This window comes from Phaenicophaeus curvirostris, chromosome 4 (assembly GCF_032191515.1).
Source record: "Phaenicophaeus curvirostris isolate KB17595 chromosome 4, BPBGC_Pcur_1.0, whole genome shotgun sequence".
NCBI classification, from domain to species: domain Eukaryota; kingdom Metazoa; phylum Chordata; class Aves; order Cuculiformes; family Cuculidae; genus Phaenicophaeus; species Phaenicophaeus curvirostris.
In genome coordinates, this window is record NC_091395.1 from 16,501,055 (window position 1) to 16,526,614 (window position 25,560).

Below are 25,560 nucleotides of genomic sequence, written 5' to 3' on the forward strand. Positions count from 1 at the left end.
GCAATGATTTGAAAGTATTTAAAATATAATGGTATCACAGGCTTTGCTACTAAAAAAGCACAATTCTCATCAGAAAAACAGAAAATTATTTGGCTAATTTTTAATCTTTATCAGCCTCAGCATTCCTAATATCATTAAAATTAGGAATTAAATGTAACACACATGCTCCAACTAAAAGCACCTCCCATTAACAATTATTAAATTGATAAATTAGAAGCAATAAGAAGACATCAATAATTCATATTTCTGCAATCTGATCCTTACTGTCATATACGCATATAGAAATGAAACACTGTAGATGTTAGTGCATTTAACATTAATGTATCAAATGCCACAGAAAACATAACCAAGACTGAAAGCTACTGTTCTAAATATTGGAGAGAAAAAAAGGTATATCTGATGATAAATACCTTTGACAAATCCCTGAAGTTGCTAGGAAGTGTAAGGTCCAACTCTTCTGATTCATAGTTGGTGATAACCCAAGGGAAGACAGGGTACTGATTTAAATCATTGTAAGTTCGACCTGACAAACAACAAAAAACCACAATGTGTTAAGACTTAAACATAACTAAAATACCAGCCCCTAAAGATACAACAATATAACTTTACGAGCTCTTCAAAAGAACTACCATTTACTTCAGATCTTTTATCATTTCAATAGCTTACTTTGCTTTATTGAAAAGGAGAATTAAAAAGTTCACAAATTGCTACAACTTAATTTAAAACACTGCAGCCCATTTCACTTTAATTGTAAACTCTTTTGCATACAGTGGCAGTTAAATCCATTCATTTTCCATGTGTTTCTCCTTTCCTTGTTTATATCATCTCACCTTCTGTTTGGTTAAGGTACAATACTTCAAAAAATGGAGAGGCAATGACTTTTGATGATACTAAAAATTAAAGCAATATTTTTACACACTGTATTAAATTCAATATATGAAAGCAGAATGCAGCAGCTCAGGATTTTAGATTAATAAATTATGCAAGTAAAATCATTTTGTCTACAGAATTTACTTTAGAGGAATTCTTCCCTGACCATTCACCATCTATGGGTAGGCCAACATTTACCAGAACAGAAAATTTGTTCTGGCTTAAGGTTCACACATGTGCATCTCCATGCATCTGCAAGATGGAAATCATGTAACTGTTCCAGTAAAAACAAAATATTCAGTTAGAATAATTGTATACCACACATACACCTACACCACATACCCTGCTTTGTAATTTTTAAATGCATATTTTTTTATATTAACTCATTTTCTGAGTCATTATAGAAATTTGTGTTACCTGCTATAGTATTTAGAAACATCAGGTATTCAAAGTTGGAAATTTCTCTGTGTTGCCATCGCTGGGTCATATTAGAAGCTTTGAAAATCTGCCGTGGACTAGCCAAAGAAATGCGTCTGGAGTGGGGGGGAATCAGAAAAAAGAATGAGAAAACTTGGTGGTTCTTCCTTTCTACCTATCTGAATTTTAGTGGCAGTTGTACATATTCTTTTTACTAGCTCTATACTAGATTTCTCCAGAGATCAAACTGCTATTTTGGATACTTTAGATTCATTGTTAAATTCTGAAATCTAATCAGAACAAAACACTAAAAACATCTAACAGCTGGATATGTCAAGATTTGAAAGCTTTCAAACAGAAACCTTTACAGCTGTGAAAATTCAGCTGCTCTATGAAGGCTGTTACCAGTGATTTAAAGTGATGGGAGACCATTAAATAAGCAAATTACATGACTTTTAGAATTTCACATAAGAATAAAGTCATTTTTTAGGAGAGGTTTTTAAATCCCACGAGAATGAAGGAAAGCAATGATAAGATGATAGAACTTCATTATGAAGTCCATCCTCTTGAGATTTAAATTCTGGGCAGCGTTGGGGAATTAGTCATGAAGAACTCAAACTTTTTGAATTTGATGCCAGATTTCCTAATGTTTGTGAAAGAAGACTTCAGAGTCATTCCTTGGAGTGATAAATCAAGTAGAGGAAAGCTTATCATGAAACTTCCCAGGACTGCTTTGTTCATAATAAAAACATCTGTAAATACCAGAACCACATCATTTAGAGGGGAAAAAAAAAATCTAGGTATTGTTTTAGTTAACAAATCTTTACAGGTATTGGTAAACAATTAAAGAAAACAGTTACAGTAACTGATTCTTTTATTATTTTCATAAATTACACTACATCATAAACAAATTTATCAGTATAAATGGATGCAAAGCTTTGAACAAATGTGTCTACACTTTCATGCATATTTAAATTTTTTCATACATAATTTGATTCTGTAAATATAAATCCTTATGTTCTTACAGAGTGGCTATAATCACAATTTAAGAGAATTTTTTCTGGACTAAAAAAAGGCAAACTACAAAGCACAACAGAAAACTTCCCTCTCTATTTCAATGCCATTTCTGAGCACAGAAATATTTAAAAAACAAAAATGTAAAGTAGTAACAATCAAGATACCCCTTAAGGAGTTGTTTCTTCTAAAAATTTAGAAATCAATCTGTTTAAGAATAGTTTATAATCCATTAAAATACAAGAGATAATCAGTCCACCTAGCAATGGTAAATACCTCAAAAACTTATATTTCTATCAGCTGAAGTGAACATTAAACTGTGCTATTGTGTTTCATTCAGAGAACATCTAGTAATTAAGCCCAAATCTGCTAAAAAAGATGTATCAAAGTGATTCATATGCTTCAGTTATAGGATCTCAACCCACAGTCTGACACTGTAATACTAGTTTCTCACAATGTAAAACCTGAACAATGCCCTACAAAGCTAAAACACAAGCACATCATACCAATCCTTCATATGCTGTTCAGCTTACATAGTTCTACACATCACTACAATATCCTCCTGATGAGGAATGATCATTTTCGTCTGTGTTTAAATACTTCGGAGGATTCAGGGATGTTACAGTCAAGCTAATATAACTGAACACTATCATAAAAGCTAATCAGTCCTACAACCAGTCTTAAATCAGTCTTAAATTTTAGTGAGTTGGCAAGCATAAAGAAACCAGTTTTCCTTAAGTAGGGTAAGTGATTGAGTCTCACTGCCAAGAAGAATCCATCTTCTATATTAAAGACAGAAATCGCAAAAACAATGTCAGATCCCAAAGTTTTCATTATACAAAAACTTGGCAAATAGCACACAGAAGCAATAGGCTGAGGATGTGCATATTTTGTAAACCAGTAGGTGTAAATGTTTCAAACCACATAGCATGGATGGATGAAAAAAGGAACTCTAAGAACTGACAGATTAACTCAAACTAAATACCTGGTCTGGGGTAGTCCAAAGATAGTACCGATACCGACTCGAGGTAGACAATTGACCACTTTCTTCACTGTTCCTTGGTCAGGAAAGTTGAACATGACAGCCACTGTGAACACAAGAGTTAAAATTCGGCATGATTTTAAACCTTTTATTTTTGGCTTTCTGGTCCAATAAAATTTAACCCTAAGCTTAGGTGCTGAACAAGTAGGAAACGTGTCTAATCAAAGGATTAGACATGTTTCCTTCAGGTTCCTATAGATATATTTTTTTATAATTTCCAGAACTGCTTTTACTTATCTCTAACAGGAATTCCAACAGAAGTTGCCACTGTTACAAATTTTACAAAGCCTATAGTTGTTTTCCTTTCTGAATGGAAGTTAAACCTATATGCACTGGCAGACTGCCTATAACCAATTTTTAAAAAAATTTATATTGGATTACACATTTACTAGTTTACTTTCTAGATATTTTCAAGATATATTCTTCAAATTATTATCTTCATATTTTGTTTGAAACATTCAATGACATTTATAAAATAGAAACCTGAAAATCTAAATAATAATCTAATCATGGAATATAACTAGAGGCTGCAAAATAGGAAAGTGCTCACACACACGATTAACATTCTGTTGGACAATACACACTTTAGATATGCACAACAATGTTCTGTAAGAAATGTGTCTGAATTTATGTTCAAAATTAGAGACCATTTTAAGCTCAGACAAAAACTTTTGTGCTACCTTCCCTATGAAACTGATTTACTGATTTCAAGACAACGTTTTGTATCATTATCATTACCAAAACAACGTTTTGCATTTTTAAAGTGTCATCTTAAAACCTAATTTGCTTGGTATCTTTGTATATAGGTTTAAAAATTTGGTTTTCAAAATTTCACCATCACTACAAAAGCACCAACAGTATCTGAAGAATCTTACTTTAAACTGCAAAGACACCAAATAACCTGGTTTAAAACAAAATTTAGGGGGGAAAAATAGCAGAAGAAAGTCCTTCAAATTTCAGCACACTATGTTTTGAGTGACTTGTCACAGCACATATGTGTGTCTGAAAAAGGAACTAAAAAAGGGGAGAGTGAAAAAAGGTTCATAAACAAGGTGAATCCCCATTTATTTCCTAAGAGTTCCACCAAGGTCTAACTGAAAGAAATTTTTACTAAAAATAAAGCATGAAGGTATAGCAGTTACTCGTCTAATCCAGCAGTGAAGTTCTTTCCCTATATGTTGTTCTTGGTGTGTATAACAATCATCAACCCTCCAAAGGCACAAAAAAACCACTTCATGTATAATAGATCAGAGGCAGATATGCCTTAAGCAATGGTTTCCAAAGAATGCTAAATAAACGTGTAGATATAAATGAAAGCAAGGCATTGCTAATTCCCAGTTACCATGTTTGAACATCATTCCTCATTGGAAAAAAGTAAAAATAGAGAAACTCAATTACAACAATGTACTAACTTAAAATACTGAGACACTTAATCCAAGCCCTTCTGTTATGTATATAAATCCATACCAAAAAAAAGATGAGACTAAACAGCCTAATAGCGTGCACATGGCCCCAAATCAACACTTGCCATTCCTTGAAACTCACAGTACCTCTATTTGCCATAAAGATCTCCAGTGCTGTATTCTGCAAAAGATAACGTCGGGAAAAGATAGCTCGAATCTCTGAAAAGAGCCATTTTCCATGCAGTCCTTCTGTATATGCCAGAATCTAGTAGAAACAGACAGAGAGAGAATGTTTTAAATATGTTGTCAGTATAAGTAATATTGTGAAAAACAGAAACTGTTTGGGGCACAAACATGGATTCTACCAATTACTTGCAAAAGCTGCAGGAAAATTAAAATATGCTCAAACTTCAAATCATGCTGTGAGCCTATAAGAGTTTTTTTTTATGTCTGCCACTCCACTACTCATATCAATGATTTAAAAAATTTGCTTGCATATTTTTCCTTTGAAGACCACTGTCTGTTTTTCATAACCAAGGGAGTTTCAGAAGCTTTATTAAATGTTTGGCACTTCAGCAAAGCACAAACCTGAAATGTATTAGTAGTACTATTAGATGTATCTGCACTCACTTTAGCATTGTAATAACAGGTCTGTAACAAATAAGCAAGAGAAAAATGTCTTTAAAGAAAAAAATGTTCCTTACATTTATCGTTAAGGCAACATTCATTAATTCTGGAACTATAAAGGTTGGCTGTATAAGAGGTTAAGTATCATTTTGTCAGCTAAGGTTAAACACAAACCTGCAAATGAACTCAGCATAATCTCTCTATGGAGTAAGCGGTTGTCAAAGTAACTTGTTACAATTCCTGTCATCCCATCTGACAGACACAGATGCTTAGTCTGCCTTCACAATTCAAACTAATCCCATTTTCAGTCCTCAGCCACTTTGTTTCTTTGTTGCTTCAGTTTTTCCTTTTCATTTCAAAGCTTAATTATGTAAGTGTTAAGGGACAGCAGACTGGACACTTCTCTGCCTCAGATTAACAAAACATGGGTGAAGGAAAATCTAAGATTTGACACTTTTAGCAAACAAAAAAGCACTTAGAGAAATCCATCACAGAAAAGACGATTCAGATATAATTCTAGTTAATATCACTCTTACTACTATTTCACTTAAGCAAAATATTGTGTATTAAAAAAGAAAAAGTGAAATTCAAGCCTTTAACATATCAAAGACTGTTAATGAACCCAATCATTTGTTTCTAGATTTTTAACAAAGGTAGATTTTGCCTCACATGTAGCATATATTTACAAATAACCAGCATTTTTGCAGTACAGAGAGCAGCAGCACCATTATAAAAGCACTACGCAATAGAGTATAAAATACCGTACCATGTTTGTACATTAAAATCAAAGAACACTGGGAAACGAGGAGTAGATAGTGGAGAAGATCAGAATGTACAAAACAAACCAACTCCCACAACATTTTTTTTTAACTTAATTCCTCATCTTTCCCTCAATACAAGTGCCACAGATAACCTCTTTCCAAACACACACAGAGAAAGAGAAAAAAAAGAGATATATTCCAGTATAAAATTCAAGAAATGCGATTAAAGGACCAGAGATTGTCAAGGGTTGCTAATCACTGCCATACTGACACTTTCCATACTACATCTATAAACCATCCACACTAACTGGCAGGTTTATATAATTCTGTGGTGCTATTCCAAACCAGCACAGTTCACTTTTGTCACATGCATATAAATGTCCTTCTAAAGAGCGCAACATCAAAAGAGGTAACAAAGGAGACAAGGTTGCAGCACTTGCGTACAAAAAATCTCTTAGTTCTTCTGCTGGTATTTATTCATCTCATTATGTTGAAATTGGAGCTTATCACTTCAATGATTACTTTTTGAGATCAACAGGAAAGCGATGATCTACAATTTTCTGCAGTAAAAATTAAAGCACAACAGCCTGCTTGTCGCTATCGGTCTGTGCACTGTAAATCCAAACACTTGTTACATGGATAAAGTGAGTAAAATCAGGACGTTAAAGAAGTATTACTTTTACCCTGTGAAGTGAGCGTTTTTGTGTGACAGTGGAAACTCTGCAGATGGCCAAAACCTTGTCGCATGAGACTCCTTCAAAATCGGAAGGAAAAGCCACTGATGTGGCTTACATTGTGCACCTTATAGAGCCATGATAAAGTTATTGAATTCAGGATAACAGGATTTACAGCAGGAACGGGAACTGCGCTGCAGAAACACCACCAGTCACCATCATAGCAATTCTTTAAACCACTCATTAACAGAAGTTATCGGGAGCGAGAAGCAGCTGAGGCCGAGCCGAGCAAGGCCTTCATTTTGAGTTGGAACAGCGTCTGCCTGGTCTGCAGCTTCACTTCAAAGTCTCTGGAGTTCAATTAAAACTGGATTAGGTGGAAGCAAACCTTCTTTGGGACACTGTTCTCTGAAACTCCAGGCTCACTGACAGCACCCTAGACAGAGGTCTAGCCCGCCAATGAACCAGTTGCTATGGAAACCACATCATTACCAGTGCTCCACGCTCATCACTCCACCTATAGTAGATGAAAGGTCCAGAAGACAAACACATTTCTTTCATGTGTATTACTATGTATTCCTCATGAAAATCCAGTTCAACCTCTTATTCCATGTCAAATTTCTGATTAATAGTACCTCCTGCTTGCAGGAACTGACTTGTACTTCAAATTAAATTCAGGATTTTTATTCTGGCAAAGGGATTTTGAAATTATTTTTCTAATAAATGTTACCACGGACAATATTATCAGAATTACATTTTGCAAAAACTATTTTTGCATTTGCCTGTTTTCACACGCAAGCCACACAACACAGAATTCTACTTAAAAATTTAAGAACAACCATCATCTTACATACTATCGTACAATATGTTGAGTTTAAAAATTACTCATTTTTAAAGAGATTTGTGTCTTTTGCCACCACCAGGTTTGGAAAAACTTGTGGAACAAAGACTAATAAAGGTGTACAACCTAATCTAATATCCACAGACAGTACCAGTTTCCACACAAGAAAAAGTATTTATACAATCTAAGTAGATTTGACATATCAGACTGAAGCTACATCTACTGCACATTTTATTCACCTCAAAAGATACTGCACCTCACAGGAAGAATGACTATTTATACAGTTTACCATTTCATTTTAAAATACTTAAAATAAACAAAAGAGCCAATTGTTAAATTCTATGCTTCCAAAAATCTCATTAGACAAACGGTTGTGTGATTAGATTTTGGCAACAGCAGAAGAACAGACAGCACGACATCTCCACTGAAAACACAAAACTACTTCCATCTTTGAGTGAAGTCCCTTCTTTACTTCAAGTAATAGAAACAAAGGTCTAAACCTGTAATCAGTCCTCACACTCATGCTGCAGACCCTGACAGTGCATGGCTGGAAGAAACTCCTCAAGAAACTAGTGAGTAAAGAATAGCCAGCTTCAATTTCAACTTTGAGGAGGTTTCAAAATTAGGGCTGCATGAAAAGTCAGGTAGCATAGTGCTGATCACAAATTAAGAGCATATATTAAAAAGTTCTTATCTCACAATCCATATCAGCTGATTTCCCAACATTAAAAAGCTCGCTCAGAAGCTATTTTGTCATTTTACAGTCTTGAAAACAAATGCCCTATGCTACCTTTTCTCCAAAACCCTCCTTGAATATTGATCAGAAACAACGTCTCTCATAAAAGATTACACGCAATAGTTTAAAGTTACCTTCACTACAGCTGCCTCCTGAATTAGAAAAGTAATGTTTTACTGAAGACTAAACGGACATTGTGCTTTACCTCTTAAGTAAACCAATCAGCTATCGTATATTTTATTTTTGAGAAAAGTACTATTGATCTTGAAAATGTGAATAGGCTAGAAGTAATTAAGTCTACAAATGGGTTATAGAACTGAAACAGTAATTGAATAATTACATTACTTTAATGTGCCAGCCAATTTAACTGCCACAATTAAAATAAAAACTAAATGGCTTATTTAATAAGCTGATGCACGATTGTATATTTCTGAAAAAGTCATGATGTACTAGAAAAAAAAAAATAACAAAACGAAACCAAAACATTCCAAATAAAAAAGAAAAAGATAAAGCATTTAATTTGCATTTAAATTTGATTGCAGTTGAGGTATAAAATCCATAACTACAGTCTTCTAGCAGCATTGTCTATCATTTGGGGTCACTTTTGTTCAGGAAGGCAAAATAACAGCACTTAGAGGTTACAAAACCTGACTCTTAAGTTCATGAGGAACCTTGATCTCCACCACAGCCTCAGCCCGGCAACTGGGAATCCTCAGATCCTACTGTCCAGGTACAATTTAGTTCCTTGCAGCAGGATTCACAGTGAAAGCGTGTTACTCTGCTCTTTGTTTAAATATGTTCAAGTACAACCAAACTAATATAATAGGTAATTAGATCCCTATTAATAATTTTAAATACCCACATGCTCTTAAAGAAATCACAGTGCTTATTAGTTTATTTGAGATTTCTCAAGAGAACAATGAATAAGGTGTTTATTTTAAACCTGAGATATTTATACAATCAGCCACTAAAATCATCAGGCAAACAGTAGTAGTCTCCCACCCAGTCCCTCCTGTAAGCATACAGTCTGCTATACAATCCTGTTCAGCATTTTCATGGGTGACAAACTCAATTAAACATATTCATAACTTTAATGTTCCACTAGACAGTTTTACCCAGCATAAAATAAATAAATAAATAAATAGGCTGTGACCTTTGTATCGATCAGAGCAAAATAGCTTATGCCCGGGTGTGGGTGGTGAACGGACTGTGGAGGGGGGTGGTAAAGGACTCTTATGTTTTCTCTTCCAATTACTGGAGGAGATGATAAAACCACAGCAAATGATGTATCAGCTCATTTTATCTTATCGCTTTGGGGCTAGGTGACAATGAAGTTCATATTTCACTGGTTCCCATTGAAGATTGTGAAAATTACTTGCCCTTATGACCTGAAATTTCACTGGAAGACAGAAATTTCTCTTCTGCAAAGTAATGCAATTTTTCAGGTGTCAACCTTTAGCCCAGCTTTAAAAATTAATTTCATTTATATTAACCAATGATATTGATATTTTCACAGAATGCTCTTTGATACATGAACCACCAACTGGCAAATTGATGTGATCTAGAAGGATAAAATTATTTTATCTGAAGCTGCTGGGGACAGGCAGACTTACCACAAACTGAAATTCCTGTTTCGCAGTATACTATTTATACTAGCTTCATACCTTAGGGCCTCGGGACTTGGAATAGTTTAATATTTAGTTAGGACTTTGAAATTATTTCAAAACTAAACAGATCTAGAAACAAAACTACTTACGTGATACACAAGTATAACCATCTTTTGTCTGGAACTGAATAAAATCTAACTGTCACAGACCACAGATCAGTGCACATGTGATGACATGAAAGATACTTCCCAGATGATTAAAATAAAGAAATGTACAACTATATTTTCTCCTTTTATCCTGACACTAAAGCTATACGTCAAAGTGAAAAAAGCACGCAATGCATATTTTCTCAAAGTGGTCTTCTACTAACTACAGATAGCCTTCTCCCTGGTTATGATGATCAAACTTGGGAAAAAAAATGTACCAAGGGAACCTGTATTGTGAACTTCTCTGATTTGACTACTACTAACACCTCATATGGACTAAGATATCTGCAATAAATGTTACCAAAGTTAGCACCAACTACATTACTCTTCTCTACTGCAACTAGTATTTCACAAACACTTTTCCCCCCTTTCAATTAACCCTGCTGAGCTTTAGAGAGCAGTTCATTACCACTGGCAGACAACATTAAATCAACTCAAAGAACAAGAAGATCTGATCTCTAACAGATGGGTATGTAAGTTAAATTATGCAGCCAAGAAAGTGGAATTTGAAAAAGAGGAAAATGAGTATAGGTTTGGGTGGCTGTCCAAACCCTGCAAGGTTAAGGATGTAAAGTTATATCTTTCTCTGTAAAGTAAGACAGCAGGTTTATGATAAAAACGAGCCAGGACTGCAAGGATTCAAAGATTCTCATAGGTGTTGACTACTATCTTGATTTAGTGAGCATGTTACATTGTTTTAAGAGTTAGTAGGATCTGATCTTCAAGAGGTTGATGCAAAAGACATATCCAGCTGTTTCCACCATCTGTGGACTGTTTGCCACCAGAAATTAACCCTAACAATTTAGAAATTATTCAGCTCACACCTTCTGAAATACAGTTATTACAGCTTCTGTGTCCATCCTCAGGTTCTGTCACTAGCTCAAAACCAGTCTAGGTAAACAGTGATCAACAAGTTGTTCATTGACATGTGTGAAACAAATCGATAGTCTTGGTGTGTTTCCAATAAACAAGCATGCAAATTCACATTACCAGCTCCTGAGATGCAAAATGCTACAAAGTAAGAATCAGTAATAATTTATTACCAAGATTACCAAAGGCAGCCTCTCTAAAGCAATCTCCCATAATGTATCTCCAACACACTAAAAAACTAGCAGGGCTACCAATCCAGCCTGCAAAGCACGCAGTCTAGAAATGTCAATGCAACACCTGCAAGCAGCAAAAAGATAAGAAAACTGAAATTAATGATGGATTTGATGTGATATTTATACAGGCAGCTCTCTAGCCAAACCTCCACTTTTCATTTCTCTCAGTAATTTTTGTGTTATTCATAATACATGCTATTTATTTATTTCAGTGTCTCAAAGGAGAAGAAAGGAAAAAATTTCTATTCTATCAGGGTTACTTGTTAATTCTGTTTTCTATAGCACTGATATTAATATCTACACAGACATAATATACCTAGTATGCAAAAAGATACAGGCTACAAATCATAACTGAGATATCTTTCAATCATACAGAAATAACTCAGAATGCTCATACGCATAAGTTGTATAAATCAACCTCTGAAATATGTATTGTGCCTTCCACATTGACGTGTGAATCACTCTTTGTTTCTGTTCCGTGTGAGTGGGTCTGCCTGGATCTAGATTTGCTTATAAACTTTGCTTAAATTATCAAAGATTGAAGATATTCTTAGGAAGGTGCATTGGTACACATACATGTACAGTCACACGAGTGCATATTTGTGCACATATTAAAACATGAGAGACTGCATAAAAGCATACAATATAGTTAGGCACAATGAGTAGAGTATTTTCTCATGTTTTCTTTCATTATATTATATGTTTTAAAATTTGGAAAGTGCTTGTAATTTATTCTAATTAATAAGTACAAATCTGGCTAGTCTTAAGATCCACACAGATTGACAGATTCTATAACCCCTTTGTGAACTACATTAAATTATACAACTTCATGATTTCATATGTCAATGATTTCCATTAGCTAAACATGCACAGTGTAAATGCTAAAAAGCTAAGGTTTTTAATTTTGCTTTTTTATATATTGAAAAAATGACATTACATGCAAACACTCAACAAGAAACCTTAAGCATCACTGAGCAAAACTCAAGGAAATAATTTATGTAGAAACTGTCAAAGAAGCTGATCACAATAAGTCATAGAACATGGATGAAAAATGCTGAAATAAAATATTATTATTTTTAAGCTTCTGTAGTAATGAATGGTGTTGTGGTGCATTCCATGCTACCTACCCTACCTGAGTCAGATCTGTGGAAAATTAGGTGGGCAAACTCCATAAGCCACCATTTTACCTATGAAGCTGAGGTGTCAGGTGCCTAGACCTGTCAAAAAAATTCACAACTCTTCTATTTTGGCGTTAATAACATAATTTTATATCAGCACAAACTTTGCTACCTTGTTACTTAGCTCACTTTCAAGTTTATTAATACAGAAAACTAAAAGACATAGAACAGGAACCTTTAAATGGTCCAAATTTTGCCTTTGTGAAAACTGATCATTTAATTTGTCTTCTTGTCCCCTTGTGAGTTAATAAAACAGGAAACACGTTTTTAGAATGTGATCATCAGAAAGTAATCATTATGGAAATATTTTATTATTGGAAATGAGGTCACAGAAACTCTTTGAAAAGTTAAACCCAAAGATTTTTACTATACTCCCTAGCACTAGGTAAAGAAGTCTTTTTTTTAAGTGTAAAGTTCTGGTTGGTCCCTCCTTTACAGAATTCCTAGTGCAGAAAAGCCTTGGAGATATCTTTATCAGACTACATTGGTTGATCTCTAAGAAGTAGAGTCTGAAAATTAGGACAGCTGCCAGAGTAATGACTCGCAGCAGTTCATATCCACACCAGTATAACTAGATGTGGTGAAAGGTAATACACCAGAGTATGTATCTCAAAAGCAAAGCACAGAAAAAATGTAGAAGCTACCTTTCTTTTGCTGTCTCTTAAAGGTATTTAGCCACTGAAGGGTTTTTTTAAAATAAGGTTCATGTTTGCTGAAATTTCCTACTGAAGTTCCTATATTGAATAGCAAATCAGAATAGTCATATTAGACTTCCCACTGCTGTGCCCTGCACCTGTGTATTTCAGCACTTTCAGGATGTGGCTTCTCCCATGGGTTGCTTCTCTATGTATCCAGCAATAGTCTCTCCACCCAGAACACATAGAAGTGGAAGGAGCTACTTCAATCAAGAAAGAAGGGAACTAATGCACCTGCAATACTGGCAGTTGTCCAATGTCTGCAATTTTCATCTGATCTTGCAGAAGACGGGTGAGGAGAAAAATGCTAACGGGCAATCAAAAATGAAGTTTTGATGCCAAAAAGAAGGTGGAGTTTTGGGTTTCTTTTTTACTGATGACCTGTAAGCTGACCCTCATACCCTTTCAACAGAAACAAAATAAAAACAAAAAACACCCCCACACATCTGGCAGGAAGCTAGAGTACCAGTCATCATGAAAGACTGCATCTGACCAGCTCATTAATGGGAACCAAGCCCATACATCGAAGAACAGATGTGTCTCTTGAAGGCTAAGAGAAAAGTCAGACTTCAGAGCTGCCAATACAGCAGTTTACATTAAAAGACTCTGTACTATGTTTTATGAGAGATATGGCACAGAAGGTGCAGCTTGCAAAGAGATGGGAATGCAAAAATGGCTTAATGCCACCTTTGTGCTGCACAGACTCTAGACTGCTGCAGAAACCAAATTCCCATTGAGCAAACTGGAGCAGCTGCAGGGGCTGCTGTGTAATTGCATACATTTCCCTCACTTGGGATGCCTAATGGCTGCCCCATAACCCAGGACTACGTAGTACTTAGTGATATAGAAACTTTCCCTCCTGCTCTCAGAAGCTGGGACAGAAGATAGCGCAGTGCTGCTAATAAACCCTCCACTGCTTAAGCGCTTCTCCACTCACTGCTTGTTCATCTGCCGTAAACCAAAGCAAAATACAGGTATGACACTAATGCAAAGAAATCCTTCTTAGTTATCAAAGGACATGTCCCCTACATGCACTTTTTTTTAATCAAGACCACAGAAGTATGACTCATGTTCTGTATTCGTATTCTTACATTGATGTTACATTCCTGTAAAAGTAGATTAATTTCTCAGGTAAAGGAACTGACAATAATTAATGAGTGACAAAGGTCTATGACTGCAAGGAAGGATCTCTTCTTTTAATACTACCCATGGATACAATTTGACCAGTTTAAACTTATTACATGTTTGTAAAGAACGAAAAGCAATGTGAAGAGGAGGTTTTATACAATAACTGCTGGGTTTCATCTAGAAGGCAAAAAAAAGTAATTTGAATTCAGCTTGTAATCATTCCCACAAGAAGAGATCCTTTTCAAAGGTTACGCAAGCCACAGACATAGCTAATGTGAGGTCCACAACCACATCCAGGATTCTAGGGTAATGGAACAAAAACATAACCCTAACTTCAGTTTTGAAATGTAATAGGAAATTAAACTGCATTTCTAGTCCAAATGATTGATAAGAAAGGCCTGGAAATGTGATTCAAGTGTAAGAGATACACAGACAGCAGTCTGGGGATAGCTGAACAATTGATCCAACAACATGATTTGCCTTGCCATTCCCCCTGGGGTATTAAATCTAAAACTTGCTATTCCTGAGGGCCCAGTAAAAAATAGTCTATCAAAGAATCCTGCAGATGACAGGAGGAGAGAGAGCAGTAAGTCTAAGTGAAAATATCAGCTCATGTGAAGAACTGTAATCTGGTCTGTGCTATGCATTTATATTTCAAATCCACTCTGCTGTTTTGCACAACTGAAAGTTTTCTGAATAGCCAGAAAAAGTCAAGTCAAATGTGGGGGTTTTTACAAAGCACCAGGTTCCAGCCCATACGTAACAGTGTTTCACAAATGCTGAAGTCAAAAGGGAAAAAGGTATTTAAAACCACTTTTTCAGACAAACCTAACCTGATAGCAATATCCTATCCATCCTGCTTAAAGTGTTGCCATGAACTAACAGTTCCTTGAGAAAAATACAACTTATCCTGATCATGCAAGTTTTATTTACAAAACTAACTTAAGGCAGGGTGTTCATAGTCAACTCTTATCAAGTAAATTAACTGCACTTAAAGGAATTATGTGGGAGCCCTTCTTAAACCTTTTAAGTGGGGGAAAAAAAACCTAACTGTGTACCAGCTCCCTTCCCACTCCACTCCACATTTTGAAAAAGGTATCTTTTCTTTAAATGGCAGAAAATTGAAGGCATAAGAAAAACTGATTTCGCAGAGACATTTTCAATTCTGAAGTGATTTAGTCTGTAACTGAATGTTCTGTTGGTTTTTTTTTAAAAAACAACAAAAAACAAAATGTAGTGTTTATTGTAGAAAGCCTGCCTTTGCGTTAGTGAGAGTTTTCTCTATGAATAACTGCAGCTGGAGTACTTGCAAGTAATTTTCACTTATCTGGCATATCTGACCTCAGAGAAAATAAAAAAATACCTGTAATTAATTCTTTGCATAACATGTCAGTAATACAGATATTCATGTAGGTTAATATTTTTAAGATACGTGTCAGAGGAAAGAAGTGCTGCATGTGAGAGGTGAAACATAAAAATATCACACCCTACAATAAGGAATACATTTACAGCTAGAAACTTCTGGAGATTTATCTCTATAAGATAACCAAGGAGTAAAAACCTTGCAGAGTTTAATGACTGAGCACTTATTACTTTCCTTGAGTATATGGAAACTACCTACTCAAATGACTAGGATGCAAAACTTGAGGCAGTACCACAAAGACTAGAAGTAACTCTTCCAGACTCATCTGAGAGTGTTCCACCAGTGAAGAACTTATAAACTGACCAACAAAATATTGTTCCTGCTTGATAAAAGTTGTATTTGTTTGTCCTCATTTAATAATTATACCTTTATTAAAAAAAATGGATTTAAAATAAAAAACTATTAATTGTTGACACTTCAAACATACAGTAGCATAAAAACCCACAAAAAAAATAACTAAAATTGGCAAGTATCTGCTTCTCAGCATTCCACTCAAACAAAATGTCAATGCTGATAAAATCGACTTTTTAAAACCTGTATCCTTGCAAATCTAAAGTACTGTCATCTCATCTCCCTGTTGGAGTTTGATTGATTATGCCTTTTCCTTATGTTCATTAATCTCATCACCTTATCTTTTACACCACTTCATTTTAGCAGAAAGGCAATAATAAAACCCTCATCCATTATCCTTTTATGCATCTAGTCAAGCGGAAATGGTTAATAACATGCTACAAATTGAACTTCAATCACCTCATTTTCTCCTTTGTCGAACGCACATTAAAGTATATTCCAAAAGTGCAATTTGTTTTACAGGGGAATTTGTGTTATATTGCTACAGACAACTAAAATTAAGTGTTTCTCAGTTTGGTTATTAAATATATCCAACTGTCCTTTTATCTCTCATACTAAAACATTAACTCATTTTATTAGGGTGTAATAATACAAGAGCCTTATCTCCCAGAACACAGGGACATCTAGTCTGCCTAATAGTAAGTGTTATACAATGGGTCATTTATCTTTTTTTTTAAAATATGCTTCTCATAGTTTATGAATTGGTACATTATTGTAGATGAAATGGCTCTCCATTTAAGGAAAGTTAATTTGTTTACATGCAGGCTTATCTTCAAATGCAAGCCCCATTAGAAAAGTGGTCTGTAACTGTCAGAGCAAGTGAAGGAAAATAGGTGGATGTAGAAAAATTTAGAGCCCAGTAATTTAACTCTGTTCACCAATTTCCTGTTTGAATATTAACTGTGATCCACATGCAATTTGCAAATATTCTACGACCCTAAAATGATTCTACAGAAACATTACCTAAAATAAAAGACTCAAAACCTGGTTTTGTGAACTCTCATCATCATTCCTAATAGAGGCATATCTTGATAAAAATAAATTAAGAGTTCTCAAAACAAAAAACTCATCTATTTAAAAAAAGGTTCCCAAATCAGATGTATTTGGAGTTGTTCCTTCAAAAACCAATAAACTGGTGGGTGAAATTCTAGCTCTATTAAATTCATTGACAATAATCCCTTTTACAGGAAGGGAAGCAAGATTTTCCTGCTATATTTAAAGCCCCCTGGAATATTTCACTTGCACTTTGGTCATTACCTCAATGAAACACAACTAGCTTGACTAGATCCTCAACAAAACTGCATATCAGGATAAACAAATACAACCTCAAATATTGCACAACTATTACAGCAAAGAAGGTATTTTCCAATGCTCAGTCTCATCAAAATTCTACAGAAACATAGTCTTAACCTTCTAGGCCTCCCGAGGACGTCAGAATTCCTATCTTTATTCAGAAAAGATTGTATTTGGGAGACAGTCATTTTTATTACCATAAAAACTTCCAGTAATTAGTGTTATAGTATATATACACACTAATGATTCATAAAATGAAAAAAAATTCTCTCTTTTACAGCAAAGCAAAGCACAAACACACAGCTCTAATTAACTTATTAAAAATGTAATAGCACTAGATTTCCCTTCATGGTCTGTCTACCTTTTCCAACTCTCCTGTCTGTTAAAAGTTTGTCTTATTTCCCAAGCCATTCAAACACTATTTCCTCTCTCCTGCTCTGTCATCTTCTATTCAACCTGCAGTTTCACAAGCATTTTTGCAGGTGCCCAGCTCATGTTGCACCTCAACTCATCCATCCCCAGTCACTTTCTACTGCTACCCTAAGCCCTCTGTTCTAACAGTAGGATATTTGAGGTCACACAGTAAACTCAGGCTGGACAGCGATTCAGCTAGAAACTAGCCTAGGATTGGGGAAAGGCAAAAAAGAAAGGATGAAGGAGATGATGAGAATGGTTTTAGTCTGACTCCTTTCTCCACTCAAAACACTTTCCCAGGAACATCTAGGGAAGGGAGGGAAACAAGGTGATACACTGGCACCTGAGGACTGCTTAAGCCAGTACTACCACTGAATGGAATGCTTCTAAAACTCTGGTTTAGTAAAATCTTGACTCCAGTCAGACCAGCCCCTGTGTATAATTAGATTGGTTTTCAGGCATGCACCTTTCCAGTTTCTTCCATTTCTCTAAGTGTTAAAAAGAAGCCACTCATTAAAATCTGAAATTCTGCTCTGCATTTTCTCTAAAAACTGTCTTAAAGCACTCCTTTAATGCCACACCTCTAAAATTTTCAATAGTTTGCCAACATGGATAGCTGCTGGTTTCATGTTGAAAATTTCTTCTTTGGTCTTTGAGAATTTCTTGTTTCTTTTTTTCTTGTACTTCTGCCAATATGTAGCTTTGCTTCTGGTTTTACATTTAGAGATGAAGAATCTCTGGGCAGTGCTTGTAAACTATGGCTCTCCAATACTGTCACAGTGAATGACTAGGCTTTCACTAAAACCTACTAATACAAAAAGCATTCTGCTTCTTCAAAGCACAGGACAACTTCTGCCCGTATTCGTCACACATTCACGCCTGGAACAAGAAAATTCAGTTTTAAATTTTTAAAATAAATAATTTCCATTCGAAGAACTGAGGCTTCTTCATCTTCATAAAGTTTGAAGTACTCAAGTACTTTTTGAGCTATCCCAAGCTACATTTAATCTTGATTCATAAAACATAAAAGAGTTAATATGCTTACCATCCACTCATTGCAGAGCCACTGAACTAGACAAAAAATACTGATTACTTGCTAAAACCTGCATGCTTAAACCTTCTTCTCTAGTTTGACATATGAAGACCAACACTGTAGCTGACATCCGAAACTCAAATTTCAGCATGACTTGCATGCAGTCAGAACTTCTAGGTAGCACTTCATAATATTAGAGGCATATCAACATAATAAATTTTTTAAATACAAATTTCTAGACTATGTGCATACACAGAATTTGATCTAAATCATCAACTGACTTTTTTTTTTTTTATTTTGCTCTTTTTTCTGAAAGCTCTGTCTTAATCCTTTCTTGTTTCCCTCTTCTGAATGTATAACTGAAGAGGTTTTCTACTTGTTTCCCTTTTGTTATTTAATTTACATTATAACAGATGTTCAAGAGAGTCTTTTAGGTTCTTTATGAGAAAGTCTAGTACCAAGTGAAATAAATAAGGAATCAGAGCAAGCCATAAACCTAAGAAGCTTCTAAATTGCCGTCTGTAGTTTATCGATAGAGGTGCAAGTTTACACATTAAGTTCAACCCTTCAGCTGATCCCACACTTTTGTAAAATGTAAATCACTGATGCTATAGTACTTGAATGCAGCAATTTATTGCAGAAATAAATGAACAACTGAATACTAAGCAAGTCAATGCAAGTCTCAGTTCTAGTCTCCAACCACTATTCCTGTACCACATAACATGTCATCATCCATAAGTAAATGAGTTAATCAATTTAATGAGGATTCAGACAAATCGGCTGCCTAATGAGCACTCAAACTGATGTGGCAAGGGTTATGCTCCAGTGCTGACAAAATCAGTTTGATGAAACTGTGACAAAAGCAGCAAAGCGCTATTCCTTCAGCACATTTTCCTGCATCTTATTAACATGAAATTACAATCACTGTTTGCAAACTGAATACGGAAACCATTTATTGTGTAAGTCACGTAAACATACACTTTATCTGCTCTTCTTCCCAGCAAACCTGTGCATATTGCAGGAATTCAATGCAGTAATTATTTAGTTTTTTTCCAAAAATTGCATTCAGATAGAGTTGTTTAAAGTCATTTAGGTTGAGCATGCCAAGAGAATTTCTGGAGACATTACATTGTACGATTTTGCATTTTATGAACATGCTGCTTAGCAATAAATACAAAATAAACCAATGAAAATAAAATATTCTGCAGCCTTGCAAACAGGTCAGGAAATTAACACTGGGATCTCTTTAAAAGTAAACAGAAAAAGTCCTACTCCAGTTTTCAGATGAATAGTAATGCTCTTAGGCTGATTTCCCAACTCCATAACACTAAGATAATGCAAAAATTACAGGCCAAGGAAATAAATTAACTAGTCTCTTAACTATTTTATCAAAAATCGTTTAATCAGGGTTTCTGCAAGAATTTTCTAGCAGTACTAACTAGTTTCGTCTAGGTTAACCATGAAGGGCCAAGGATTCTCTAGAAGATTTGAACATAAGACTTGAAAACAAGTAAAAATGGAAATCGGTCAAGTAAAGAAAAGCCATAATTTTAAAAAGCAGTACTGAACTCTTACTCTCCAATAATTATCCATTTAGAAAACTGCCTGCATGGAAGGAAAAGCACCTCTGCACACGGTTGTTTAAATTCAAGAGATATAAAAGTATATCAGGAAAGTTTTATATGGAATAGCCATGATTAAAAGCAGTTTCTAAATAGCATTGGTGTGCCTGCAGCCACACAGGATCATAGAACCCTGCCCTAGGCTTACAAGAATAAATTTCTGGATGTCTTCATAGAGCCAGAAACAATTTAATATTTATACACTTAAGACTTTCCCTTCTCCAGTGGAAAGCTTCACACCTGTAATATCTGATTGCTACCCTATGAGCACTACCAGCAGGGGGGAAAAGAGGGCAGAAGTCACAACTCCTGCCCAAAAACATGGGATGGAGCAGCTGCACAAGTTAGAAGAAATAACTGACTTTTACGTAAGGACACACAACTTCAGGTATCAATGAAATTGTATGCTCTAGAGTAAGGATGTTTGGCTTTGGGGCCCATGGTTGAAAAGCAATCCAGAGACAATGCAAATGATGCTGCCAGCAACATATATAGAAGGATGTCAAACTGCCAAAAGAATAATTAGGAACATACTCAAAACAGGAAACAACACATGTATTTTTAATAAAACCCATACAAATACTACATAAAAACAAAAGTATGAATCAGTGCAGTTGACGATACTGATATATCTTCACGCTACTGTAACGCCAGACACTTTCTCCCAAAGGAAAGCATTCTTGATAACACAGTAACTTTAGTCTGACGGGGTCGAACTTCCTATTTCCATGATTATTATCACAACCCATTTACATTTCCATTTAAAGGATCTCAATTAAAATCCTAATTCATCTGTTATCATTTGACTGAGGTCACAGTTTACAGTTACGGATCGACGGCAGCTAGCTACCACTAAGACACAATCATAGGATCATTAAGGTTGAAAGAGACCTCTACTAAACCATGTCCCAAAGTGCCACATCTGCACATTTTCTTGAACCCCTCCAGGGATCGAAACTGAAGCACTTCCCTGATCAGCCTGTTCCAATGCTTCACCACTCTTTAAGTAAAGAAATTTTTCCTAATATCCAATCTAAACCTCCCCTGGTGCAACTGGAAGCCACTTCCTCTTCTACCACTTATTACTTGGGAGAAGAGACCAACACCCACCTCACCACAATTGCCTTTCTGGGAGAAAGCAATATTGTTTTCCTTCAGCCTCCTCTTCTCCAGACTAAAGAGCCCCAGTTCCCGCAGCTACTCCTCATAAGACATGTGCTGCAGGCCTTTCACCAGCTTCATTCCCCTTCTCTGGACACACTCCAGCAACTAAAAGTCTTCTGGTACTGAGGGCCCCCAAACTGAACATGGTATTCGAGGTGCAGTCTCGCCAGTATTGAGTACAGGGGCACAATCACTTCCCTGATCCTGCTGGCCACGCTGCTTCTGATACAGATCAGGATGCCGTTGGCCTTCTTGGCCACCTGGGCCACTTGGGCTGGCTCATGTTCATCTGGCTCTCAATCAACACCCCCAGGTCCTTTACCACTGGACAGCTTTCCAGCCGCTCTTCTCCAAGCCTGTAGCATTCATGGGGTTGTTGCGTCCCAAGTGCAAGACCCAGAACTTGGTCTTGTTAAACCTCACACAATCGTATTGTCCTGCTGCCTATTTTCTCCTGCCACTGCTGTTCCTACAGCCCTAAAGATAGTTGGCTCAGGGAAGAAGTAAGAAAGGTTGCTTCTTGCCAGGTCAGTTCGCCAACTTTACTCGTCAGGTAAGCGCTGCTGATATTACAGGGTGTGAGGAAAGGACTAAGTGGCCACAAACTGGGTCCAGTGATTCTTCCCATGCCAGATCCCATTTGCATTAAAGTTGTGGTGGAACCCTACTCTCAGTTTCAGGGACCACTACATACTTTTGTGTCTCTGAATATATCTTGTTATTGTAACTCTACAGATGTTTTCCAGCACAGCTTCTCTCTGCCAGCTGTATGAACAAGCCACAGAAGAAACAACTCAGTTGGTTTTGTTTGACTATAACTTCATAATTTCCAAGAAACATCCAACTATAAAGATTGCCTATCTTTGGGATATAAAAATACCCTCAACTAGACACATTCTAATGTAATAAAATTTGTACTCTGACACAGCTGTGTTCTTTACTGACAATCAGAAAATAAGTAGCAAATCCAAGTGCCAATCTTTTACAAAATATTTATTTCTACCAAAATAGGTAACTTTTGTAATGCTATAAGCATAATCCTATCATAAGGCCACCTTTACGTGCGAAACTAAAAGTTTACATTGATTCCAGTACTGTAGCTGAGAATAATGGCAAATAAATTGTATTTAATATGTATGCAAAGAAAGAGGTTGGGAAATTAATATTGAACACAAAGCACCAAATATCACATTTTTTTTACAGAATCCAGAGGGAAAGAGAATATATTCCTCAACCTTGATTATGTACTAAAAAAAGGAAAAAATATGTTCACCTTAATCTAACAGAACTTGCAAAAATGTCACATTGTAGTAGCTTGTCCAGTAATTTTTTATGCAAATTCCACTCAATTACAAATACAACAAACACTGAAAGAAAACCAAATAACCAATCCACCCCCAACTTGTGTTCTTTAGTTAATAGACTCATACTTAGTCATGCAATACTTAAAACTGTACTTTAATTTTTTGGCCATGACTATACCACATCACCACACTTAACAAGAAATAAAAACTTATGCTGACATTGCAACTCCTACTTGTACTTATGCAAAAGGCACTAACTTATTAAAAAAAAAAAAAATCATGGAAGTTTTGTACCTACAACAAATGGATATGATTGTACTTTGCTCAAAAGTCACAAATCTTAATTATTAAAATATTTCGCTTATAGATCAGACAGACTTTTTACATGCGATTTTGGGAAAAAACTTTGTCTCATAACAAAACTAAATGAGACTGCTGGCTGAATTCCACAATACTGAAAGGAAATATTCAAACCCAAAAGCACTCTGAATGCTTAATTCAAAGAAAGACACCTTCCTTGTCCTTAATGGATATACTCCTAATGACATGGATTTACTTTGCCCAGTTACGAGCTCTCAAAGATCTGTAAAGGCTGCTGCTTTATATACAATTAACAGTCAAACTGTAACACAAATTACATGTCATCCTTATCAGAGTTTACACATTGAACTCCTGTATCTGTTGCCAGCAGGCAGCCCTCTCCGTCTAGGGAATATCACCATGAATTTGGTCAGTGTCTCAGCACAAAATCTCACAGCAAAAGATGGTTTTCTACTATCCCCTCTGCCTCAAAAGCATAAGGAGCTCCATCACACTATTTATTCCATACAGTCACTGAGCAGGTTTCGTACCCACTACGCTACAGAAGGTCAGTGTGCCATTTCTAGGGGCTTGTCTTAGCACAAACTTCCATGGAACACACATGCTGAACCACCACCACGAAGACACGAGCTGAGACTTACGTCTTTTTCTAAACATCCTTCCCCGTTTCCAAGGGTAACAATGTTATTTCTAGCACAATGCTCAGCTGCAGATCTGCTTTAGATATCCAAAATTATATTCACCACATCTGTTAATCACCTCTTCAAAAATTACTCTCCAACACACTAAAGCACAAACCTTATTTCTTCCTGTGACTGCAGCAAAAGTAAAACCAACATAGAAGGGATGCTCATGAGGTAATGTAGTGAGGCTCAGGAGAGACAGATTACTGCTATAAAAGTTCATTTCAGGTTTGGGGCAGATGCCTAGCATGTAAGAGATTTATTCGTATCGTTAGGAGGAGGTACGGTTGTAATTAAAGTAACTGGATATTTTTAACAAAGTAATGGGAAAACGGTTCCTAAATTACCCTGTGCACTGCTCAGAACTTTGTGGGTTTGTTTTTACAGTTGATGACCTTGCATTTAAAGCAGCATCAGGAATGTAGCACTCTTCGCTATTCCTTGTATGCCTGGAATGCTATTCATTTTCTCCTCTTTTTTAATGGTTACAACCTTTTTTATTCCACATTTGGGTGTATTATATTTCTCTTATCAAAACAGTTATAGAGATGAAATCACAGTTAGTAGTAAAGCTTTAAAAAGTAATTACTTAATTTTCTCATATGTCCCTATTTTTACAGTACAAGTACAGCCAGCCTCTTTTTCAATCTTAATAATCTGAACATAATACGATACTCTACAAATCTCCCTTAATCTTCCATAGGTTTTTAATGAGATAACAGTGATTATCCTTGGGTTTTTGTTTGCCTTTTAAGAAGAGGATAAATAAGAGTCCTTAGCATTGTACTATATATTTCATAAATGTCCTTGCATTTTGTACATATTCGCATAAAATATACTCCTATGTTTGTAGAAACACACACACTAATGAACATATAAGTTATACATTATCCTACAATATAGTAATTCACAAACATTTCAAATTTAAATTGAGGTACTCATCTGACCAATTTTCATGAATATTCAATCAACTGGAGCCTCTATGTTGCTTTTGGCTTCTTTATGTATAACAAACAGTATTCAAGTGGTGAACAATTGCCATGTTTAGTATCATATTTAAAACCACCATTCAAACCTTTTCTTAATGCTATTATCAGTTTTTCTTTTGCAACAATTTTGTGTATAAAAATAAAAGCACTGGATTTTTATTGGTGCTGCCCTCTTTGTTTTGTTCCACTCCGCAAAGCCCTTTTGGGACACTAAGCCAGCATTTACCATAATACGGATTAAACCCTCTTTGTCCTATTGCACAGTGTTTGTTAGCAGGTTAGTCTTTTTACATTCTTCACAGCCTGCCTGCAGCTTACCCTTTAGGCCTCACAAAATACTTCTGTGGATTTACAAAAATGCCAGAGTGGTCTTGGGGTTAATTGGAAGAAAAGTGAAGCCTTTAACGCATTGACTCATTAAACATTTAGCCCACTACAATCCACTATGGTAGGCAAAGAAAAAGGCTCTGTAGAGACCTTGGCAATAATAAGGTAGCAAAGTAGCTGAAAATAATGACTACTCGTTGTTCTACAAAATGGAGAAGGCTTAATTTATCCGCCACCCCTCCTCCAAAAAAGAGAGGGAAAAAAGGAGAAAGGTTTGATGGCACAAAGCGGCATTCCTTGTTCAACTACCTAGCCCAGTATTCTGAAAAAAGAG

The 25,560-nt window shown here is 35.7% G+C and overlaps 1 protein-coding gene across 4 annotated transcripts in view; it reads right to left on the reverse strand.

The window, feature by feature from the left end:
• LRBA (LPS responsive beige-like anchor protein) overlaps window positions 1–25,560 on the reverse strand; it is a 401,088-nt gene that overhangs the window by 127,601 nt on the left and 247,927 nt on the right. For all 4 annotated transcript variants that reach the window (XM_069855353.1, XM_069855351.1, XM_069855355.1 and 1 more), the window contains 4 exons: window positions 4,894–5,011; window positions 3,287–3,389; window positions 1,288–1,403; window positions 411–523 (listed from right to left, as the gene is read on the reverse strand). In XM_069855353.1, the coding sequence (XP_069711454.1) occupies window positions 411–523; window positions 1,288–1,403; window positions 3,287–3,389; window positions 4,894–5,011 (450 nt within the window). The remainder of the gene's footprint in view (window positions 1–410; window positions 524–1,287; window positions 1,404–3,286; window positions 3,390–4,893; window positions 5,012–25,560) is intronic.